General features: G+C 37.3%; 1 protein-coding gene across 9 annotated transcripts in view; it reads right to left on the reverse strand.

Moving 5' to 3' along the window:
- HDAC9 (histone deacetylase 9) overlaps positions 1-26,051 on the reverse strand; it is a 423,755-nt gene that overhangs the window by 109,836 nt on the left and 287,868 nt on the right. For all 9 annotated transcript variants that reach the window (XM_029961711.1, XM_018075494.2, XM_018075493.2 and 6 more), the window contains 3 exons: positions 20,329-20,449; positions 15,078-15,127; positions 312-419 (listed from right to left, as the gene is read on the reverse strand). In XM_029961711.1, coding sequence (XP_029817571.1) covers positions 312-419; positions 15,078-15,127; positions 20,329-20,449 — 279 coding nt within the window. The remainder of the gene's footprint in view (positions 1-311; positions 420-15,077; positions 15,128-20,328; positions 20,450-26,051) is intronic.

The following is a 26,051-nucleotide window of genomic DNA, read 5'->3' on the forward strand; positions in this document are numbered from 1 at the left end:
CTCTTCCTCCCGGCCTGCTGCCTGCCTCCCCTCTCGCTGGGTGGTATCCTGAGGTTACGCACGTGACTAAATGACCATATTAAAAAAAAAAAAAAAAACCACAAACAAAAAAACTGCCTTCAAAGCCAGCGCCGCCGGAGATGCGAATGCTATGAATGACTTCACCTCGGGCTGCAGCACCTCGTGGCCGCCCTCCCGGCTCCCCTCCCGCCACCCTCCCCGGAGCAGAGCGCTGGAACAACGCCTGCCTTCAGCCCCCCGCGCTCCCGGCCCGCCCGGTGCTCCCACCCACGGCGCGGCCCGGACCTCACCTTCAGCTCCCGGGAGGCCACGCGGGCCGCCAGCTCGATGACACAGCCCACCGCCATGCGTGCCGCCCCGGCCGAGTGCAGCTCGTTCCAAACGGTGTCACTGTCCACCTGAGCAAACAGCCGGCCCCGGGAGGAAGGCAGGGGAGAGGGGAGAGGGAGAGGGAGAGGGAGAGCATGAGAGAAAACAAACCCGTGAGGGAGGGCTGGCAGCGTGACAGCCCGTGTACAATAACATCAGTCTTCCGTGCTGGCCAGCTGAAAGGCCTTCTGGACATGGCTTTGCTTATGCTTTTTCTCTGCACGGGCTTCTCCAATGGAAACACATTCCTGTCATGCCTCGCTGCCATTCCCTGTTTAGATTTCGCATTACAAACAGTGTTACATCGGCCGGGCCAGGCCTGCTTGCCAGACGCTCCTCACGCCGGCTGGAGGGTTGACGAGGAGCTGCCACCGCCCGGACCGAGTGTCCGTCGGGAACAGCCATCGCTGGGAACAGCCATCGCTGGCCCCAGCAGCCGGCACGGGCAGCCACCAAAGCTGGTCAGTGGCACAGGCCAATGCCTCTTTCTTAAAAACGAAAACCAGCAGTAAGCACTCATCTTTCCTACCCAGGCAGGAGTTGGTTGTGACTGAAATCAGAACGATTTAATTTTTTGGAGTAATTTTGGTAGTCAGGATTGCCATAGACAGAAAATTGAATTAAATAAAGAGGGACCCTTGCTGTATCTCCAGTTCTGATGAATTAATAAGTTTTGACTAAAAGGCCTCATGTTCCATTTTGTAACAGATAAATGTGGTTATTTAAAGCAGAGAAAATTATCTTCTGCAATTTCTAGATGAGCCAGTGTAACCTATTAGACATTGCATGTATGTTACAGAAAATATTCTAAAGAAAATATTATAAAGATGGCTAAGCAGCACCGTTCTATGGCTTCAATCAGTATGCTAAAATTTTACTTTTGAAATCTATATTTAGGTACTATTTATTTGGAGAAGCATAGCAACACATATATGTGAAATATTGTGTATCCCTTTATGATATTATGCTAAGCAGACTTGCTGATGTTAAATAGTTTGAAAAAGTTATCCAAAGAGACAGCCAGACTTCCTCGATGCTCCATGGGAAGTGCATTTAATTGTATCATACCGTACAAATTTATCATGAAAAGAAAATCGTTTAGGGATAGACAAAATACTGTGGCAGATGCTATTTGGATGAATTCCAAGCACACTAAGACATGTTTTCAGTTTGAACTAGAAGCTTCTGTTCCTAATTTCTTTGGGGGGAAAAAAAAGGAAGAAGAAAAGAAATCAAGTAATTGAAAATGGATGCAACTGCTCTCAACTCTGGAGGTTCTGAGGAATTTCTCTGATTAGTCATTTGAAACAGAAAGAAGTTTGATCTTCTCTACACCTGTCAAATGTCTTCTGTGTTACTGTTACAATAATATTATATTTCAAGCTACTAAAATGATCTTAATTTCTAGTGTACTGGACCTGATTTTTCTATCATTTTGATCAGTTTTGTGTGCATGCAGCAGAACTAATGACAATAGTTTGTATTCGCAGTAGACCTAAGAAAGAAGACTGGATTTCACTTGCAAAGTTTAGAATAACAGTAATCTAACAGCACACTGTGTTTTCATCTGAGAAAGTCAAATGTTGTATAAACACAATTAAGCATCATCAGCTTGATACAGGATGATGTGTTATATCTGTTTTGTAGATTGGTACCTTGACATTTAATGAAATTTAGTAGTTTTCCCAAAGATGCACACTAATTAATAGGTAACTAAGAAAATTACAACAAGATATAAAAAAGAAGCCAAGTAGTAAAAAAAAATTACATGTATGTAACATTAGGCAGACCTTCAGATTGTCTCTGTTTTGCTCTAAAGCAACTGTGAATCAAATTTCATTTTTAAAACAAATAAAGAGATAAATAAGTAGAGGTCATTGGTTAAATCAATTTAATCAAATAATAATAAAGTTTGAAAAATACTGTGCAGTATTTTAAATAGAGGGTTGGGAGGCAGTACTTTCTTACCAATTTTATGGCTAGCAAATTAAGGTTAACATGAAGGAGTGGCTGATGAAAATGATTCAATGGCAGCTGCTCGGTACACCAGGGCACGAGCAGGAACCTGCATCCTCAAAGGGACTATGATTCATTTCCAAGAAGTCTGATTAAGTTAAAATTGTAGCCACAGCTTGAGAGTACCCACCCTTCAAAACAGTTGTCTGCTCTGACATGTGAGACGGCAGCCTCTCCATTCACTGAATGCTGAATATTGGCCAGGGTACAGCATTTATCATTTTCTGCTTTCAGCTGAGTGTGAGGAGACTGAACTGTGACAATAAGACCAAGTATCTTCCACTGAAAAATTTCCCTCAGACCACTTGAATGACTGCTGCCTAAACATACCTGGACTGGTAGAAAAATGGACAATCGGGGAACAAAACAATGTTTCCTGAGAAATTTTCAGAAATGACCACCTAAATGAACACAGGAAATTCAGGCTATTTTAGCTAATCTCTTGGGTGTGGTACACGAAATGAATGGTAAAGTCTCAAAGCCAGGGGTAGTCAACTGAAGCTGCATACTTTAATGCACTGTTATAAAAGAGAACTAACATAAATACATGAATAGTTACTCTGAAAAGGCACAGTATTATAAACTTAGATGTCAAATCCTATTTCATGTTCCTGCAAAGTTAAGACTGGATTTCTGAGGAACATCTCATGAAGAACAACCTAGAAGAACTTGCATCACATAGCCAATGCTTTAACTGTAACTAGAAAATGCCATCTCACTCCATTTTATATCTCTTTTAGTTCTGTGTATTGCCTTAAACGTTTCAGGTGTTTAAACAGAGATTTTATTTTAGCATTACTCAATGTTTACTTTGTAAATTGCTGTTGAAATACAGTGGTATAAATGGCAAACCCATTAAAATTACAGCTACTAGCCTGGCCCAGTTGTCAGGCTGTATATGAAATGCAGCTATGTAAAATCCTACTTGATATGCTTTTCTTTATTCCTGTGAGATGGAATGGTTAGATTTTATACAAGTAAAGAGAATAAGATTAGACACTGTGGTTTCCTGGTTCTATTTCATGTATATATCACATATATCTGACAGCCTATCTAGCTGCTGACTATGCATGAATTTGTGACAAATATGATGGCTTCTGAATCACAGACTATGAAAAAGTCTTCAAATTCTTTGGAGCAGCTAGAGAATTCAGTGAAAAACCTATCTTGATTAGGATTGTTTTGCAGACAATGTTACACAAATTTACAGAAAATTCAGCATTTCTAACTGAATTCTAACGTGGAATCTTAGGCCTTCTTTCTGTTTATTTAAATATATTATTTCTATTTAAGAGTCCTTTAAAGAAATTGTCAGGGTAGGAAAATCTTCTGAATGTCTAACCAAACAAAAACATTTTTTTAAAGCATCAAAATGTCAGTGTTGAACTATGAGCTTACTACACATTTCATTATCAAAAATCCTATCACTGCTGCAGCTCTTCAAAGAAGGATTGTGCATGAAAGCCCCAAGAACCAGAGAGCATAAGTCCTATCTGAACACTGACTTTCTAACACACATATGGATTTACTTCACTCCGAGTTTCCTGAATGAGCACTGTAGGTTGCAGGCTTTTTCAAGCACATCTAGTATAGCTCAATCATTGGCATGTGTAGCAAAGCTAATACTCTGTAAAGCTACAGATGATAGAAATTAAGCTACCTGTCCCTGAAGTGGATGTGGAGGCATTAAAGAGGAAGGGAATGACTTAAGTGAAAAAAAATGTAGGTACCTTCTCCTGACTGAATGAAACTAATGTTTCAAGCCCCATGTTCAGAAATTCTCTGCTTTGCACTACAAGAAGAAATTGATATGAATGCTTCCTGCAAGAAATATCTATGTGATAACTTGACTTTCACAATGAAGACTTTAAGCATACTCAAAACAAGCTAGGAAACAAGAAGCCTAACAGCAGAGACATTTCAGCAGACAGAAAGTTTGTACTGTAACTCCTCTTGGCTGGAAAATTTCGTGTTAGGGCTGACTGTAAAGTTTGGAAGTTATATTATGATATATATATAGATATATTTCTTACGCCTTGCTCGAGTTATGGCATGTGTATCTGAAGGTGGAGAGGAAGGATATGAGAATACATCTGAGAGAGAGATTGCTTACTTAATGATCTTTATGAAATCACTGCAGTTGATGACCCTGGAAATGTTACTTGTCCTGCTGTTTACATTTATCTGGAATGTACTTCAGAGGGGCAAAAAAGTAGTGTGAATAATAATGTGAATAAAATGAATAATTTTGAAATATTTTTAAGATGTATTTATAACTGCTTTTTGTTTTACCTATCCCTTTCCCTGCTGCAAAATCTCTTGACTCCTTCTCCTCTCTTTCAGTTCTATTCCTTTTGGAAACCTCTTGGAATCTCCCTGGTGATCAGTGGATCACAGTTCTGCTGACCAGAAATGCTGCTCACAGTCTGACAAACCTTTCCATTTTTCAAACCTTGCATGGTTTATTCATCTGTAAAAGTTATTTATCTCTCTTAAATAATTATTGTAAACTCTAAAGTTGCCTTAAATACACATCCACTGATAACTATATAAAAGTATAAGAGAGAGCCCAAGCTACTGCTTTGGGATGGATTCAAAGCATCCTAGAACTTTCTCTCCCCACTCCTGCTCACACACACACAAACACACACAACTTGTTATTTAATGTAAATCCAGCGTTTCCAGTGGAATTCTGATTTTATGCCTAAAACAAACTAAAAATATACTGAATTGCTCATCCTGCCCTGTATTCTCTGCACAATTGCTGCCATCATTAAAATCAAAACCAGTCTTAGACTTACTACGTGTCTCTACAAGAGAGATTCTACTTATTCTCTGAGAACAGATCAGAAATGCGATCTGTTCTCTATGTGTTCATGGAAACTTTCACCTCTGATGCTTCTTCGATAGCAGTCATTGTATTCTATGTGTCCAATATCCGTGGCAACAACCTGAAAAATAGCAGTTCTTTGCAATAGTTTAAAAGGATTCTTTGCCCTTTCTTTAAAGAGCAGAGGTTGAGCTCAACTATTCTTGCATGGAAGTTAATTCAGTGTGCACTTCAGACAGTTACATTTCAAGACAAATAGGGAAAAACAACTACATTAGAAAAAATTCTGTCCTTTGATATAAATGGTTATAATACTGATGAGTAAATAAAATCTGATTAGCTAACAACATTGTACCTATTTGAAGTAAACAAACTGATTAAGAAATCTGTGACAAATAATATTGGAGAATACAGACCTCCTCAGTGATACTGAAATTTAATAAAACTTCTGTTTTGCAGAGCAAATTCCTGTGCTTTAGCTTTAAAAGCATCCAGAATCTCACACTCTTTCACTTATGCCAGAGCAAACATGTTTCCATCACTGGGGTTTTTCAGTTCTCTGGCATGAAAATAGAAATTAAATATATTTCTGAAGTGTTACAACCTCTAAAAATTGTGTGTGGCATTTTGGTACCACTTCCAGCAACGAGTCTGCCATTCTTGGAGACAGTCGGTGCCAGCGAACGCTACCGCATAAGTTTGTAATACTTTGCTCCTGACCATGAGCAGTGCAGCTTCCCAGGTGTCACGCTCAGAGCTCTCACCTCCCACTCTTACAGATGTCCTGGTGATCATTCATCACCTTTGTGATTTCCACTAAGAAGCAAAAGGTCCTCAATGTGCTTCTCAGCTGCTGTTTCATCTCACCATGACTAAAGAAGCGAAGGTGTGCACATCATCTCCGAGGAGCAACTTCTAACGAATGGCCTGTCAGCCACGTCTCTCGTTAAGGAACAAAGGAGAAGAGGTTTGCACGGCTGACGTTTCTTCCATAAATCCCGCATACAGGAAGTGTGTAAAAGTGGACTACTTTAGGAAAAATATGTACAGTGAGCTTCCTTTATTTTTACTGCTGTGTTAGAGCTGTATCAAAGATTTTTTTCTGTCAAAGGCATTTCTGGCTGTTTTAATCTAAACCGCCTGCCATAAAGAGTACCCAAAATATCAGCTTTTCATATTTTCTTGCCTACCAGTGTGGTTTACAAATAAATTGTGAAGGGGATGTGATCTTTAGGCTCCAATGGGATGAATGGTTCAGAGGATCATCACAAATCATTGCTAAACAAAAAGTATGGAATTCCCTTGGTCTTGCATTGGCTTCTCTTCTGTGTTTTAATAATTCCAGTTGGAGAATTTATCAATAGTAATATTCTTTGAAAAGGACTTCTAAAAATAATTTTGGAGGCTAATAATTCTGACCCAAAAAGTCTCTTTCTGGCAAGAACAAGGAATGTGGACAATACAGGTACCCACTGTATGTAGAATATTTAACATCTTTAAAGTTTTTCCTGCCAATACCGATCTAACTTGAAAACCTATTATAAATAAATAAAAAAACCTATTATAAATAAAAATTACTAAGTAAAAATTAATAATTGAATGCCTAGCAGAGCTGCTGATGTTTTTAGTCAGCCACTGATAAAAATGCAGCAACCCTGCTTCTATAAAAATGGAGTTTATCTAAAGGTTTGTAAAAAACCAAGTAAATATGTGAGGTCTGTATTAAAAAATAAATAGCTTTGCATTCAAAATGAGAATCAGAAAAAAGTCAAGATGAAGCCTGAATAGAATAATATCTTAAGAAGAAATAATTTTAATTTGTTTCTCACTTAAACTAACTTTTATGACGGGCATCCAGAATCTCTGTATCTCATAAAGCATACATTAAACACTGTAAAGGAACTCAAAACCTCAATGAAACAGTGATGTGTGGCTCATTGGTAGGGGGAATAGAGGGAGGATAGCATGGATTAGATGTGGATTAGAACTTGTTTTTAGAAAAAACTCATAAATAAAACACTTAGGCCCAGATTCAAGTCTCAGATATGTGGCATATATGACCAGATGCTTGTAAAAAGTGTTACTGCACTTTCAGACCTAGCTGTGAGAACTCTATTAATTTAACTTTATATTTTTTTTAGTATTTAATGGGTTAGTATGTGAAAATGCTTGTGCAACTGCCTTCGTATGTTTGATCATGCAGGTTCCGGGAGTTTGTGGACAAGTAGATACAACGATGTATAGTTGATTGTAATGCATACAGTTACAGAAAATGCAACTTTTTTGTGCAAAATTCAAGCCTTATTTTTAAAAAGTTTTGTCATTTACTGCTGAACACATTTTTAGTAATACATAGCATTTCAGCTTTCTTCTTGGATGTAGATGATCTTTATGTTAGAGGCCACCATGGAACTATGCTAGAACCTGGTGTTTATTCAGACAAGGAACATATGAACATTTCCTCTTCAGAGAGCTTTTCTGGGGTTAAATTATAAATAAACACATGATGTGTTTTTAAAGTGCAAATGTGGATTCTGCTTTAATTATAGAATTCCCATCAAATCCATATGTGTGATTAAGTCCGGGGAGAGTGAATAGCATAGTAGATTGTATATGGTACTATTCCATTGTTTAACGTATACGTGCGTATTTATATTTATGTAATGTTTCTTATTTTGGAAAATAAGAAGGCTTCTTTGTATAATGCTGGCCTTTGGCAATACAACAGTTTCTAGGAAATGCAGAAAATGAGGTAAGACCTTTAAAGATTTGACTTTTTTGTAGTTCATTAACTTTCCAATAATTTTCTGTGTCCCATGTGTCGTATCTTTGTTTACAATTTTTACCTGGTCAAGTAGCAAAGAAAAAAGGCCCTTTGTTAAAAAGGAGAAAAGAAATTGTCTGAGGGACTGAATTCTGTATTTGGCAAGTTGGCAGATTACCACTTCAGCTTTCTATCCTTACCTGTTGCAAGTAAAAGCAGTTTAGGACTATTCTAAAACAGTCCATTGCACCTGCAGCAATACCAAAGAACTATGTCTCTCAGTTGAATATTTTCACTCTCACTGGTCTAAACATCAGGCTCTGTGGTGGATGGCACAGAACCACCTCTATGCCATGGAAGGACAAGATAGGGACAAAATATCTGCCCTATAGTGTGAAGAGATTTTTTTCCTTTTTTTATGGCCATGGTGTTGATATGCTAAGTGTGGAATCCTCTCTCTGCCCAGAGACGGGTCACTGTTAGACTTTCCAGAACCAGAGATGAAGTCCCTGTACCTCAGTAAAGGAAGGCTATCTGTCTGCTGTGATCAAGATTCATGTTATCAACCTTGTTAACTTTTTTTTTCCCCCTAGAATCAATGTACCTAAAATTTGGAACTTAGTTGTTTCAAGTCCTGGTCAATGAAGGAAATCAAAACACCTTCAGTCAGTTCTTCTGATCTTAGGTGAACTGACTCCTGCTCTAGTGATACTTATGGCTATATGTGGTTATATAGGCAAGAAAGGGTAATCAGGGTCCTGCTTTGGCTGTTTCAGTAATTTGTCTTAAATTAGGTACATAAAAGCTGGACAAGTGAGTTTTCAGAGAATTGTTGTTCTGAACCGCAAGTTAATTAAATGTGCAAGTTTTATCTTAATTCCTTCTCTCTTCATTAGTTTGCCCACTCAAGGAAGATGTGAGCTTGTCAGCTAGAAAACCCAGAATCCTCTATGCATGAGAGCTTGACTAAACTGTAATATTAATTGATATGTTACTACAAAGCATAAACCACTGAAATAGCTGACTGCCGTGAGTTGCCAGAACTGACAGGGTATACCACCTAAAAAGTGCATTCACCAGCACAGCTGGGAGTACATTATACACCCTCATTCCCTCATCCTGTGCATAGCCTCAATAGGTTTATCTGGAACTGCATCAAGTGATGGAGCACAAAGTCCCTTAAATACTCTGGAATGACAAACCTCCAGCCCTTGCTCTGGTTTCATCCCCATTGGCCTTAAGTTGTTCCTTGAGGTGGTACCACAACGGTCTTTTTGATCACATATTTTGTTGACCTCTGCAGAAAATATGGTCAACACCATGGTCAACACCATGTACCTGTGAGTCCTAAACAGTCTGCAAAATATATCAAGTAAAGGATAACATGCCTGTGAGGCTGTTTTGATTAAATCTTGAAATTTCTTTAGGGATGGTGTAGCTGACAGAGTCTTAAGAGGTAAACGAGTCCTTCATTCCCAGAAGCCTTCCACAATATGGTTCAAAATGTTATAACTGGTAAATTTCAGTAGGTTAATAATAAGTCATTTAAATTAATAGTGAATATATTGGCAGCATGGTATACTAAAGATTTGACAATGGAAGGCTTAATATGGAATAGATGAGCTTCTGGCACTTACAGATTGCTTTCCCCAAACCAGGAAACCAACATTTATTTTTTTTTTGTTGAAAGGACTATACCTATTTTCTTACAGCCTGAGATATAGGGGAAAGACACAAGTTAATTCTAATATCTGTGTGGAGGCGATGGTTAATTTGAGTGCCCAAACCACAGGCAGTCTGATTTCATTGTAGACAGATTTTTTTGTGCACACTTAAGGAGAGAGACACCTAAGCAGCGTGGACCCTAAAATTTGCTATAAGGAGGCAATGCCATTGCCAATATTTTCTTAATTTTTAAACTATTGTACCACAGTAATGGAACCAGATTGGTACCAGTAGCTCTTATAGAAATAAGAGGAATAAGAGTCATAATGTGTAAAGGCTAAAAATTCTTCCTGGGCATGGACTGAGAAGATCAAGGGAAGAATGAGAAGCAGCAAGAAACAATTTTTTTCCTGGATGACTTACTAAACTTGTATAGTAGTGAAATCTTGCCTTTCTTATTGCATTTCTTCCTGTGTGGTCAGGACAAAAAGTAGCACTGTCCAGCTGCCACAGCAAGGGATACCAGGAAGAAAATTTAACATTCAGAAAGCAGGAATATTTTGTAAATTTTGTAAAAATATAGAGAGATTTTATGGCTATGTATTTCTTTTCTTGGTAATTACAGACCAAATTGTCTTCTGATATGAAAGATCTAAGCTACATTTCAGTTAATGAAACAAGACCAGCTTATCCCAGCAGAAAATATCATCTCTGTTTTACTGCTGTAACAGCAGAATTAGAGGAAATGCAACGGACATTCTGTAATATGTACAAGCCATTCTTAGCTGTTTAGATGGCTCAGTGTTTAGCCCGTGAACCACTTTGTTCAGTTCACTAAACATTAATTCTTCTGAAGTCTGATTTCTTGCAGGGTGGTGTTCTTCCCCAGCTCCTCCTCTTGCAATTTAAAGGTCTGACTTTACACATTACAGGTTTGGAGCAGTGTCTTTAGGGGGGTAGAGCAGGGGGATTGGATAACTGCCCAATTTCATATGATAAAAGTGAAATTCTCTTCTGTCTGCAGGAAAATCCCCAGGGAACAACGTATGAAACCCAAACTTAAATAAAATCATATCCTGTTTGCAAACATCATATTCCCTTTGCTTCTCAGTAATCTGGACCCATAAACCCCAGCACAGCTTGAGAGCCCATTCCTCATCTAAACAAATGCCATAAGCCCCTTTATACTTTTACAACCATGTCAGAAAATAATATTGACTGCCAATAGTGATGTGATTGGAGTTGCCTCCTCTGAGCCATAAAAGAAGCAGTCTGTTATCAATTTCTCTAAATGCATCAAGGGAATTATGGGTCGGTTCAGTTCCAAGTTATAAATGACAATTCAAAAGCCGCAGAAGTGTTTGAAGCTGGGAGCCGATGATGACATTATCATAAAAGCCTGCTCTTCTTTCCTTTTGTGGTTTTTTTTTTGCCTATCAGCTAGACAAAAAAATATGGCTGAGAAATGAGTTCAAGATTTCTTCACACAGCAGCAGGTCAAACAGGCAGGAAAACAGTCACTATTTTTAGTGACAGACTGAGATAAGGAGATGAAACTTACTCCCATTAAAAGTAGATTTCTGCTTCTCTTATTGTTATTTCACAGCACAACAGGATAGGAATTGCAGTGGGTGGATGCATTGATCAAATGATCAGTTATAGCTCTGGTGGCTGTTTACAGATGAAAAATTGTGGAATGATCTGACAATCCACAGAACCAAAATATAATTTGTGATTATTCTCCCCATTTGGCCACTTCACCTGCAATCTACCCACCTCTCCTGGAAAACTTTTCACATTCCAAACCTCTGACCAGCTGCAAGAAACCATCTCTTGTTATTAAAACTGCTGGCCGTAGAGCTGCTAGTCTGTCTCCAACACAAAGAATTTCATCCCCCTGGTATTAGAATTCTTTAACAGCAGTTGGTTCTGGAACAAGGTTAAGCTTGAAAAAAGGGAATAAAAAGCATTATTGCAAGAGGGAGGTCCCATACTTTAGTGGATGTTATACTGCTGACCCTGGATAGTCCTATGATGGAAAAATAACCAAAATTGAAAGAAAAACTGTTATTTGCAAATTTAGCAGGTTAGTTTAGACAATTTTTTGTCTCTCTTTGTGAGAACTGTTCAGTTTACCTTTAAGGATGAAACAGCTTTTGCTCTTAGATAAGTAAGCTAATTATTACTTACTTAGTTTCTTATAAAACTGTAAAGTTTATTGTTTGATTTCTTCAGAAAGCCTAACATACCAAGCCATATTCACCAATGACTGACATAACCAGTCCCTAGCTCTACTTGAAAGAAGATTCATATGGATGAAGGGTGCTTACAAAATGAGTAAGTTGTAACTTTATATGCATTTTGCACTGCTACAAAAGATATAATGCTGTGATGGAAAAGGATCAGAAAATATTAGTTATGGACACAGACTGCCTCTTGTTTGCTTTTCAAAATTCTTGAAAAAAAACTTTCTTTCACTGTAACTCTAAGTAGTATCCAAAGAAGAGGATCTCTAATGTTGACTGCAGTTTTAGAACAGAGATAACAAAATCAGTAATAGAGTAGAATTCAGAGTTATAGAGGTTAGTTAGACTTTAATTTGGGAACAATGTGAGCCATCCAAAACTCATGTCAATACAATCTGTAAAGCCCATCAGTTGATCAATGTCTGTGAAGTCCTGAGTTCCAGTCCTTGATCCGAGAACAGTTTTCATTCTGTTCAGTGATTTTTTTCACATCAAATTTATAAGCTTTCTGTGGAGCAGGGCCTCAGAGCTAGGATTTCACAGTATTTATAAATATAAAATAGGTAGACTGTAGCCTTAGGTGCATGGGCTGTATCCTACACATGCTCTGCCTTACTTGTTTGGTGCTCTTTCCAGCAGTGGCACAGCTTCAGTGCGTGGTATGAGGGTCTCCAACAAGAAACAACATTTGATCCCCTGTGTGGTAACAAGATCCACTAAGAATGGGATCTCTGATATTAAATCCAGCCTGGGAGTGTAGAGAACTAAGCCTAGGTTTCTCATCCCCTATGTGAGTAGTCTAACTACTAATCTGTTTCATAATAGACCTGCATAATAACAGCCAGCAAGGTCTCTGCTTGGCTAGAAGACAATAGGATGAAAGATCTCTGAAAACCCTGGTTCGAAACGCAATCATAAAGTCTCCTGCAAGAATGGAATTTTTTTTCTTAACATTTTCTCATTGTATTCTGTAGCAAACAAGTAGTAATGCAAACAAGCAAGAAAAAAATTACAATGAAGATTAAAAAAAATTCTTCCATCCGTCCTTAAAGTCTTTGCATGAATTACTCTTCCTGCTTTACATTGGTTACACTTTCTAACTGTCAATTAAATTCAGAGTTACTAAGTAGCAACATTTCTTGTTTCTTTCCACCATCATTTCTGAAAGTAAACCTAAGAATTGCTTTCCACATAGTTTGAAGCAATTCCCTATCCCAGAGCTCATCTTAACCAATCAACAGCTAAATATCACTGAAAGAGAGCTCCTAATCTGATTATTTACCTTGAAAAAGGTCATAACCCATTCCTTTAAAAAAGCCCCACAGCAAGCCTGACAGTAATAATATGTAGAAAGGCAAACCAACTAGAAAAAAAATAAATAAAAGATCTGTTTCTACAACATATTCTTTAATCCAATTGCCATGAATTTAAATAAGAAATAAAGCATACAGACTGAAAAAAAGGTGTAGGTTAATTTAAATACTTAAAAAAATGAGGTTACACTGAGCAATTCTGACTTGTGTTAGCTTTAGAGTGGACAACGTACTGTCATTAGTTGGAGGATTTCAAAGAACATCTCTAGTCACAATTTTTTAATACTACAATAACTTGTTTCACAGAAAAATCTTACCCTTTAATTTTCAAAGAGTGCCATAGTCCTATTTACTATCCAAGGCCCTCAAATAGATTTTTTCAAGACATTTTTTTACTTGGAAGCTTGAACATTCTTTCTCAACTTTATTAATTTCTTGTTCAATTTTCTCTGCAACAACAGTATGAAAAATTACCTTTTTTGTACACCAATATGTGCATATATGCATGCATGTGTGAATATATGCACACAGAAGTTTACAGAGGAGCATGTGGACACACATGTCTACATGTCAATATGTAATGTTTGCTGAATCATGTACAGAAATGATACCCAGGTTTCCAAATTAGCGAGTTACTACTTCCAAATTTTAGGCAGAATCTTCAGCAAGCTAGGCCTACAGTGGTGGAGCTGGAATGATTACCACTTCCTGATTCTTTTTCTTTTAAGTCATAGTGGATAAATCCTCAAAAATTACTAAATACTGAAAGGTAAAATGCATTTTTTTCTTGTTTTTGTGTGTGTGTGTTAAAACCTTACAAAATGAGTATTTCTTCTCTCAGGTATCTCATCATAAAACCCCCCTGTATAAACATACTAGTATGGTATGGAATTTATCCTTTGTGAAAAATAGAAGTAAATAAAACTGTAGAAAGTTGCATTGAAAGTTGACCTCCAGAGATTATGGCTTTATCTCCGCTCAGATACTCAGAGAGATACTCAGAGAATTCACTCAGAAGCAGTGGAAGGGAATCTCATCCAGACAGCCCATTGATATCTAGAATTATGATAGTTTCACTTTCATATTGATGACATCAGTAAATAATGGACCCAGTTGGACCAAAAGTGTCGAGTGCTTTTGTGTGAAAAACCCATGTATGAGAAAAATTATTTCTCCCTGGCATTATCTTCACTAGAATTTAATAGGAACATGATACCAACATCAGTAGAAATTCTACATGTTTTTCAATAACTTAGCTTCATTCTTTTACTTAATATTGCAACATATTTTTGTCTGGAGATTTTTGTCTACTGTGTCCTAATACTTGCAAGCTTGTATTTCAGGTTTAATTCATTTCAAAACAGGACATAAAAATGCTCATATAATTTGTAACTTTAACAATACCCAAGTTACTAGTTAGCAGCTACTGAGTCCTTTTCATGCTAGATGTTAGTTTTGGTAATTTTTTGTCCTTTCAGAGAAATGTGGAACTATATTTACTTTTCAATAGTACACAAAACAGCTTCTCCAAAGCTCATTATGCTATAAAAATTGCACCCGTGTTACTTTCCTCAAGAATAGAGCTTACGTAAAAAAACCTAAAGTGGCACAACTAAGGAATGGGTACATTTACACGAAATGTGTTGCTGTCTGACTCTTCCATATGCTTATTGTAATGTACTGTCTTCTGTGTCTTTGAAAAAATAGTGCAATAATGGCTCAGGTTTCATCTCTTCGTTTTTTATCAGCTTCTGAAGACTTTGAACTGATAATGCAGTAGTTCTAAAGTATTAATGAATGAACACATATGTTGTGTGCTGTCCCTCTTGCAAAAAAACCAAACATATACTTACCCCAAGTCCCCCACAAGGCAACAAGGAAAATAGTTTTTGAGACACGTTTCCTATATATTAAAGAAAAAAGAAACATTAAGCATAATTTATCAAAATGACATTTAAATTCTCAAACAGTATTTCCTTATTCTTTACAGTAATTCAGATTTTATTATTACACTATGAAAATGCCATATATTAGTATAAAAATAATCACAACACTTAGAAATCAAATCAGCCACGGGAAAGTTAAGGTACTGTTATGCAACAGTGACAAATCTTAACATTGGAAAGCAGTATTTTTAAAGGAATGTAATGATCAAATCTCCACAGAAAGTCACTCTGAACTAGGGTGACTAATCATCCCGATATCTGTAGCTGATAAGCATCTTGTCTCAGCTAGTCATCTTAGCTTCTTCTCCAGCTGGTGGAGTGAGGCAGGTACCTCCACCCAACCTGGATGACTGATGGGATGAATTATACTTGAGAAATACCTGTTTCTTTTCACTGATAACAGAGGGAACTCTCATTAAACTTAAATGAAACTGTTCATTTCTTAAATTTATCTCTCTGAGAGAGCTTTTCCTTTGAAAATTGCAGTCTTAGTCTTCCTATCTATTGAAAAATGCTATTTTCTTCATTTACATACCATCAATGAATATATATATTGTTTTAGTATTATTCAGAAAATACATTATACTAAAGGGAACAAAAACTTAATAAGCTCTAGAATCTAATTTCTAGCTAGTTCTGCTCTATATATTAGCTAATATAGGGTTTATCTTAATATTTATACTCTTTATTTATTCTTGGGGGTTTTTTGCATTTTTTGGTTTGGTTTGGTTTTTTGTACTACTAAATTCACTGTTTATCTTGATAAGGACAATATGAAAACTGGGTAAGGATCTCAGGATTTGGTGCAATTCCTGTCCCAGTATGAAATCTGATCCTAAGGCAGCCATAGAAGAGAACATAAGCTTTTTCCCTGCCATATCACAGAACTGGCTTTGTAACCTTGCCGTCTGGAGGAAACATTAGACAGTGAATCACTTGAGTTAACCTGGAGGAGCCACCAATTGGGAAGGGACAAACGCTGCAGTTACTCATGTTTAGCAGGTGCCAACAAAATGCATAAAGACAATTTTCAGCCATCATCTTTGAAGTGCAAGAGACCAGACTGCAAGGTCTGAGACTAAAAAAGTGCTTTACACTTTGAGTAAAATCCAAGATGCATTTTTAACTGGCTTGAGGTCTTTGATCAGTTTGCACAGTGTGCCAGAGAAGACAAACAAAACCTCCTGTGGAGCTACCAGGGGAAATGCAGGTGCAGCAGCTATACAGAGTATTCTCATACTGTGAGTCCTGATGGCCCCAGACAAGCAAGGAAATGTTGGCTGCAGGAGATTGTCAGAGTAGAGGTACAGGCTGGAGTTTCCAGAACTCTTGCTAAGCAGGTCCAGTGATCAATTTTTCACTTTTTACTATGAGGAAGATGAAAAAGTCTTGATCAGGTAACTAAAAAATTAGTGCTGTTAAAGTGCCAGGAGACATTAATGGAATCATAAGATGCAATTTGAGATAACAGAAGGGATTTTTAGATTATTGAATGACTAGACCTTTTTTTCTTAAATTCCATTGCAGAGTTGAGACACAGGAGACAACAGATGAATTCTCATTTACCTCCCTGCAGATGGGCTCATTGTGCATGGTAAACACTATTAAAAACAACAAACACAAAGTAAAAGCAGAAAAGCAGATGGTTAAGAGGAACTCTAAAATCAATCAAATGGTAGTACTAAAACAGGAGGAAACAAGCGTGTAAGCCTTTTCAGTGTATCAAGAAACTTTCCAGGATACTCACTTCTTATTGCATGATATTAAAAAGAAAGCAGTTAACAGACTATGCAGAACAAGAAAAATGTTGAGATTTCATGAAAAGAACAATGGGGAAAGATTGTACTAAAAGAAAGTGAGACCATCACTTAGATAGCCTCACAAAAAGGAAAGAGCTCAAGACACTCCACCAGAAATTAAAATCAATAGCAAAAAGCTGAAAATGAATTTAAATGAGAATCTCCCATGATGTTTGAAGTTGATGTCCCAGAAGATATTGGTTTACTTCAAGTCAGGTAGAAGACAAATTTTAAATAACCAAGCGTTTTTAGCTTTGCACTAGGGCAGAGTTTGTAGTCACCAGCAAATCACTTGAGATTCAGTACAACAATTTACTGATAGAGCTAGAAATTATCCAAGATTTGTATTCTTAAATATCAATGCACAAAGGCAGGAGAAGCTGGTTTGTCAAATTAGGTTCCGAGGCACCCCTAACTAACTGAGGTCAGAAGTCAAGGAAGCTGCTTAGGATGTTGACAGCTGGGGACCGAGAGTCTGATGAACAGGAAAAGTGATGGGCAAAAACTCACTTTCAAAAAAAATAAATTAAAAATTGTGGTCACTTTTAACCTGATTATTCTGAGTATCATCCCTCAAGAACGAAGCCTTTTCTGTTAAGTGTTTATTTCCTCACTAACTTGAAATTGCAATTGCATGGATGCTTTCTGAATGCATATTTTAGTTATACTCTAAATACTGACTCACTGTCAGGAATGTGTTGACAGTATATTTCTCTCTTTTACAAATTTTTAATAATTGGAAACTTGACTTTTAGTAACGCTTAATGACAGTTGGAGAAGGAAAAAGGAAGCAAATTTGTAAGGACTGTTTACTGTTCTGCCCTTGAACTTAGTCAAAGAGATTTGTAAGATTGTATTCTGTCCCATGAAACCATAATGTGATGTGACACTTAGTCTGCATATTAGTTTCCCTCGTGTCAAGACAATCAAAGTGCAACATAACATGTTTAACATAACACACTAAAATACATCAGTCAAAATCTTAACTACACAATAGTGTAGAAGTTGAAGTGATCAGTTGGAACAGATGCATTTGTAGGCCCTGATGCAGGGCAAATAAAACCAAGAGTTCAAGCAAGTTTATACTTGTAAACCAGTAGGAATAGGTGAACAATAACTGTGTGCATAATTCTCACTGATATCAGTAGTTTGCAGTCATTTTGTTATGCAATCTTCCAGAACAGAAGAAAGAAAAAAGAAAAAGAACTTCAGACAAAGCACATGTACTCTTTTGAACAGGGAACAAACTCTTTTCTGGAGCATGAATGGAGAAAAGTGATGCCTCTGTCTTTCTGAATGGGTAGAGGAGTACAGAAAGGAATGATTAGGTCCTCTTTTTCAATAGGATGCAAAGCCATTATTTGATGGAAGTATTTCTTAGAAAACAAAATACACTTTCATTGAAATAGAAATATTTTCTGAGACAATGTTGTTATTGACAACATTTTTTAAGAGAAACATTTTCTTTAGTTTTTTTCTCATTTGGTACACGTGAATTTCTGTACTATAACAAGTCAGGATTGGCTTGCTTCAACCACACTGAACTGGGGACAACAAAAGGTGGAACAGTCACACTGCATTTTGGAAAAGTGTAAGAGACAATTAAGTTCCTTTATCCAAGAGTCTGGAAGCCCAAATGATTAGAGCTTCCAGCCAAAAAACAGGCACATGCAAAAGCATGTGGGAATGGTGTTTTATTGACTGTTGTCTTGGTAAATAGCCATGTGAGATGCAGCAAGAAAACATCCTAGAAACAGAGACAGAAAAGGGCATTGAGCCAAGGATACGCTCAGAATATATTCTAAGACTGTGATCTTGATATAAACTTAGAGAATAAACGTTTTGGACTAAGTGTCTAATAAAAAAGGCAGAGAGTGTCAAGGAAAGAACTGTGGGTGAAGATATGTGTTTCTGAGATTGGGGAAACAAAGCTTTCTGCATTCTCTGTACAGCTGCAGAAGCACAGTTAGGGTACCTGGGTCCATTCCTTTTTTCACCTTGTATCTGCAACTGCACACTGCATCCCAGATGCTGGTCAACCCCTGAGATCCAAAATTGGAACAATATTTTATATCAATGTATGTTATATTAAATAATGTGGAAAATAAAATTAAATTAAGCAAACAAAAAAAATTAAATTAAATGCTTGACTGTATCAAAAAGAACATTTTGACAATGTTGATCAAATCAAATCAAAATGTTTCCAAATTTTAATTTTGCAGGAATTTAGAGCTTTTTCTTGGAAACACCTTTTTTCTTTTCTTTTAAAGGAGGATTTCCTACCTTAGAAATTCAGGCTCCTCAGAAGCTATTATACTGTAAGTATTTTTCAGTTTTGAGGTTGCCTCGGCTAAAAAGATGTACGTATATAACATTGCGATCAAGGAATTTTTCGTATCTACTCTTATGACTTACTGAAACAACAGTCTGCCTTACAGAAGAAACACTTAGCATTGGTTTCCAAAGCAAAATAATTACTATGTATTACTAGAATTGTGGCAGCAATTTCTTCGGTTGGCTAGCGTTATTTTTGTTTGGGTTGGATTTCATTACATTTAGGAAAAGCTCCAGATCGTAGAAAAAGAGTTATAAAAATAACTGAGAATTAGAATGTTGCATCCGATGTGCTGGGATATAAAGGGCAGGATTTCACTCACAGATTATTTCCAAAATGCACTATTTTTTTGTATGTTTCTGACAAATAGATCTACTTCATGCTACACTCATGGCAGAGCTCAATTTTATCCTACTTTTATATTATAAAAGGCACTGAGCATTGGCTATACATGAAGATATTTGGCCTGAGAAACCTGTTGGTTTTCTGCTAATCTGTACACCCATAGTGGCATTTAATATTTTAGTGTGTTTTCCCCTCCCATTATTCAGAACATCATATCCTGCGTAATGGGAAGGCATTAAAGTTCACTTATTAGCAAAACTTAGGCATGCTATCTGCAATCAGCATGGCTGAAATAATTGAAATAAAGCAAATGAGAACAGCAAACAAGCAATTCTGACAAGCAAGTGTATCTTAAATTCCTGTTTTCAAATCAGAGAACACAAGGAGATAGAATTCAAAATTGCCATTGACCTCCAATGGAGAAAAAATTACAGTAAATGGTTAACACTGATGATTTTTGAGGCAAATGAGGAAAAACTTCTATCGCTGCTTTCCAACCCGTGCATTTTGCTAAACTGTATTTGGCTTCCATTGTAACATTCTCCTTCCACATAGCAATGCATTTGGAAAAAGTGAATTTTTGTCACACCGCTTGCCAAGTGTTTTAAACTGACACCAGCTATGACTAATGACAGTGCTGGAATGTGCTGTTCTCGGTAGAATAGAGGCCTGTACAGACCTAGGAGTTTCCTGGGGTCCAGCTTCTGTCTGTTCAGGGGACTGGTGCCATACAGCAGTGAATGATGTTCAGAGTGAACCAGCTGTATTTCTTCCAGACTGGCTTTTCGACCTCGAATTCGCTGAAAGAAAACAGCAGAGGCCTACAATATTCCACTGACAATATTTAGGGAGAAGAGGAAAAAAAAAAAAGTAAAGGTCCAAAATAACATTTAGTATGATTAATAATGGGTTGAAATTGCGTCATGCAGGAATGTGACACTGATTTGTTTATTAAAGTAATGCTATATGAAAAACAAATGTGTGTGTGCTTTATCACAAAATGCCTCACTTAGTAGAGTTAACCTAATACAAGGTTTCACATACAAGAAAAAGAAAAGAAAAGATTCTGCCTCTTTTCTACGTAATGCATTAAGAGATACAAACCAAAAGGTAAAATATTTCTTAAGTAAGAAATCTGGTTAGGAAAATATCTAATTTAGAGAGCGAAAAATTATTCACACCTGTAAGCTGCAGATGTGTTTGGAATGAGAATTAATGTTTTTTGCATTATTACTAGTGCTTGTGATTTACGCTGTTAGGAGGAATATGGTCATAGTGAGGAGAGACAAGGAGAAGAAGTTTAAATGCTTTAATAAAATATTTCTGTATATTTTTAAGTTTTTAATGTATGATTAATATCCCAGGATCATTTTTGCTGTTACACATGCTGACTCACTTGCTTCCTTACATTTTTGTAAGTGAAGTTTGTCTCTTTAACTGTTTCTTCAGCCTGTACTCACCCCATGTAAATCAGTGTTAAAAAATCTGGGATGTCTCTCTACAATCCATTGAAATATAATGAGTTTAGGAAGGAAGGAAGATAGGGAGGAAAAGATAAAACTAACACTTTCAACAGATACATACATCCTTGTATGTATTTGGAGTTACAGTTTGTCATATTTATTTCTCTGTTTATGCTAGTGCTGCACAGCTTTTGCAAACACAGCAACATGAATTAGATTTTGTTTGGGATTGGGTATAATAAACAGCACTGTCAACAAAGTTCTGCTCCCAAGATCAACTTTCCTGTTGATATTGGATAAAGTGGAGAGAAAACAGCTTTTTTTTAAGGTCTTGGACCCTGTTTGCAGATCTGGTCCTTATGAACACCTAGGGCAAAACCTCTCACAGCTTAGACTGTGGATCTGTCCAACTGTCAAGGTCTACAGATAAACAGGTATAAAAGTTATCTAACTAGATCACCCTATTTTCGAGTAGACTGATTAACATGTTACAGAAATGCCTATTAATTCTAGTTTTATTAGAGGTTAAGTTGCAATTCTTACTGTATCCAACACCTTGTCGTACACATTGGAAAGCACCAACCTCTGCATTAAGAGAAGAAAGCAATATTATAAATCGAAAATGTGCACTACAGAAGAAAGGAGCTGCCTGGGGAGTGGGGGGGGTGGTGTCAGAGGAACCGTGCACAGTTTATATTGAGTTAAGTAGTGGCAATTTTTTCTGACTAATCAGGAAAAATATCCTAAGAGTTAGAGATAGATGACTGTGGAACAAGCTCCCCCTCAGGGAAATGGTGGAAGCCCTATTTCTTGCAGTGTTTAAAATTTGACTAGATACAACAGTGGAAAGAACATTTTAGGGAATGATCCAAGAACTAAATGACTTAATAAACCCTTTTTCATCTCTAATTTCTTCAAGCCTCTCCCAGTCTCACATGAGAATTTGTAGCAGTGCACTCATATCCTTTTAACACAGAGTTGCACAATCAAAATCAGCACATTATGTGACTTCACGGAGTCAGTAAACTCTGTAATTGTTCTTCTGGGTCAGATAAAATATTTTTCTTCACAAGTGAGGTGACTGGTAACATTTATTCCTTCATCCATTCTCATTAAGGTCTATGTTTCTAACAAGCTACTTCAAAATCTGTATACCCAATTCTCCACAGGAAAACTGGGAAGGGAGACTGACTTTCAGGACAAATAAAATAAATGTATCAGAAAAGTAAGGAGGAATTTTATGAAGGTCCCATCAAAGAACCTTGAGCAAAATACTCATTCTGGTCATATATTTTCTACAAGTTATGCAAAAACTTCCAGATATGTTTAAGAGTTAATTGTCTGGTTTTTTTGGGGGGTCTTAAATGCCATATTCCTTTAACTATAAAAAGACCCACAGCTAGCCACTATTCTTACAATGGGGTGATCTGTCATATTTGGTCTGGAAGTGGTCTCCCAAAATGTTTTGCCAACAACCTACCTACTACCCAATATCACCAACCAAGTTCTCTAGGGCAAAAATAGGTTGTGCAGAAACAGGTTTGGTGCAGAAATCAAGTAACACCAAACAGGACATCCCACTCCAGGCAGCTCTCAACACTGAGGTCCTTGGAGTGCAGCCATCAGCTGAGCTGCCAGGGCAGGCAGAGCCCAGATCTGCTCTTTCTTCATGGTTTCTCAAGCTCTAACCTTCATCATCAAGTACATTTACACCATAGATGTCAGGAGGAAGGGGATGGGTAAACAGTGCCCATCTGTGCTGTTTCTGCATTTCCATCTCCTCATTTAATGTTCCTTTCATCCCATCCTTGCAGTATCTCTGCTTGTCAAGTCATTTTAATGAAAGTTAAAATCCCAGCTATCTAAGGCTCTACACAGAGGAAAAAAATTGCATTAAAAATTATCTGTAATAATTTCTAAGAATAGCCCTTCTCACATAATGATGTCAGCATTTAGCAGATCTACACAAGCATATGTCCTAAGTCTGTTGCCAGAGTCTGGAGTCATGTAATTTCAGTTATGCAAAGTGATAGTTTCTGGCTCTCACTAGCATGAGTTATCAGACAACAGAACATATGCATGTGTATAACTTTACACATACACTTTTAGCCACATCTTTTTTTTATTTTGAAGTGTCTTTCTTAGTTTTCATTGACCATGGGAGTATCAAAACCGTAAAATGTAGCAGAAAATTGGCATAAAGCCAGTAAAAAAGGAGAAATAGCATAGGAGAGCATATGAACAGTATCTGTTTCATTCAGAGGAATTTGAACACTACATCCACCCATCTACTACATCTTTAGTAGAAGGCAAGTCATCCTTTTCTAATATGCATGACAATTTCTGTGTTGGCTTTGTCCTCTAACATATGCAGTTCCCTCATCAATAGAGAAATTTATGCATCTCAGGAGAGCAAAATACTTGCACCTGACTGCTTAAAAAAATCAGTCTAGTACTAGAAAGTTATTCTCCCCACAACAGGAAAATGCTTTGATCTTTCACAGAATTTAAGGTCAAAGAGAACTGTCTTGTTTAGTCTTCTGTTTAAAATAGACCTTTAACATTTCACACAGGTAACCTCTATTAACCTGAAGATTTTGGTTAGACTTTCAGCAGACTAAACTCATGCACAGACAGAGATTCAAAAAGACAAAGGTGATGCTGCCTGTTTCTCTCTGCTAAACTATCAGGAATTTACATAGACTAAGGAATATTTCTCACCAGGGTCTCAGAGTAATGTGTCCATTGCCTATACTGCAGCTATTTGTATGGAGATTCTCTCAGGCTATCAAGTTTGTAAACAAGGTCTTCAGATTTTTTCCTGCCTTTCTGAGATTTCTTATAGTTGTTAAATTCTCTTTTTTTAAAAAATACTGACAGCATGCCTTTTGCCAGTCAGTATACCCACACTGCTTGTGGGTATATTGCTTGTGGGTATATACCCACAGTCTCCATTCCATTCCATCATGTGGGAATTGCAATCATAGCTCTGACACTCATGCACCCACATAGAAATGCATTTATCTCTTCATATGTTTTGGTCCTCCAGTGCCTAACTGGAATATGTTAAACACTCTGAAGATTTTTGCTCTTAAAAACAGAATAACTTTTCCTTTATTATGTAATCTTCAGTGGTAAATTGAGGTTCAAAGGGTAGAATTTTTTCATATATTTCAGTCTATGTGATCTGGCAGACTCAACTTTAAATTCTTTCCTTCTCCCCCCTTTGGTCCATAAGATGTGGACGGCAGGAGGTGTAAGATGCCTCCCTAATCCAGAAAACTACAAAAATGCAGATCAAATTCCAAGCTGAAAAGAAATATGTTGCTGGACCACAGGAAGTAGAGGTGGGGGCACAAAAGTGGGACCATGTCTACATTCTTCTTTTCTTTTCTAGACCTGTGCTGATCTCTGTAGCCTGATGTCAGTCATGTGTACACAAATTATGGCCCCAAAGGAGTTATGTAAATACTTCCTCTCCCTAGAACAAGTGGAAAGTAGACACCACTACCAAAACATAATTCAGTCCTTTTTTTGTCCCAAAGGTAGATTGCCTAGGCATTGCTATTTACCAAGGGAAAAGTGCAAAAAAAAATATAATGGATGTTTTTATGCCAATCTTTGCATCTTTTAGCTGCCCTGGTCTGCATTTGATAACTCTCTGTTCTACATTTGTCAGCTTTTAACAAACACCGAACAGGCATTTCAGTAAATATACACAAAGCTTTTAAACTAATCCAAAAATATTGTGTCTGAATTTTATTTTTCTAATATGTATATAGCAGGGTTATAAAAAAGTTCCCTATGGGGGTGGGGGTGGGTGGTGTGTGTGTGAATACTTCATTCTCCTGCCCTGGACTCAGTCGGGGACTGGTGTTTCAAATCTGGCTCTCAAGGGCAGGCCATGGTGTGAATGTGTTGCTCCCTTGTCTTGAGGAAGCTGATGGGGGCATTAATCTGTCTGTTTGGAAAAATGATATGATTAAAAAAAATAATCTGAAGACTATACTAGTTTTCTCGATGGAGGAAATATCCTCTAAACTCTTGTTTGAATAACTAGAGTTCATGGCTAGAAAGACAAAATACAGGCTGCAGAAGCAAGTCCTCTTGGCTGTGTCTGCAGCAGTAAACTAAGCAGTGCCAGCAAACATTCCCAGGCAGAGAAGCACAGTCATCTGTATTATTAAATTGCTAAAGTGGTCCTTCACACCGTTTTGGCTAAGCAGCAGCTAGCACTCTCCTAAACAACTTCCAGACATGATATGGTCACTGGCATGGGCCAGGAAGCATTCCTGGTAGTTTGAACATGGGGCTTTCCATGCCAATGGGCTGCAGGAGTGGAGAACAGTCTCAGGCACATTTTATTTCTTAGCAAAGACACAGCTTCGAGTACCCCATTCAAACCTTGTTATGATTTTATCAAGTTATATTTTAAAAATACAATGGGATAAATATGAGCAATATATATAGGCAATATATAAAGATAATTGATTAAGCTTAGATTAATCTAGCTAAATTAATCTATGAACTGCAACAAGCATGGTGTCAGCCTAGTATATATGACTTTCATCATCCTATACCCAGTTAGTGATGACGATTCTGTGTATACTTGGCCAAAGACCTTAGCTGTGTGAGAGGAGTTAATCCACACCACATGACTTAGGAAGCACGTATAGCTCCCTGCTATAGATAACAAAGATTGTATAGATACAGGTTGTTCATTTTCATTAGGGTTTCTTGTTAAATTAAGAAAATAGGGAGGGCCCCCTGGCACAAGCCTGTGCGTAAGGATACACATACTGCAAAGTAACAAGATCTGAGCTACCTCTGACTGAACTACCTTTGATCCTAAAACTCCTCAGCAGAGAAAGAGCAGGACTGCAGCCCTCCTGAGGGACTACTGTTTTAGTTAGAGAGGAAAAAAGAAGGTTCACAGTTA

Source organism: Manacus vitellinus, unplaced genomic scaffold (genome assembly GCF_001715985.3).
Source record: "Manacus vitellinus isolate BGI_N305 unplaced genomic scaffold, ASM171598v3 scaffold_3_pilon, whole genome shotgun sequence".
NCBI lineage: Eukaryota > Metazoa > Chordata > Aves > Passeriformes > Pipridae > Manacus > Manacus vitellinus.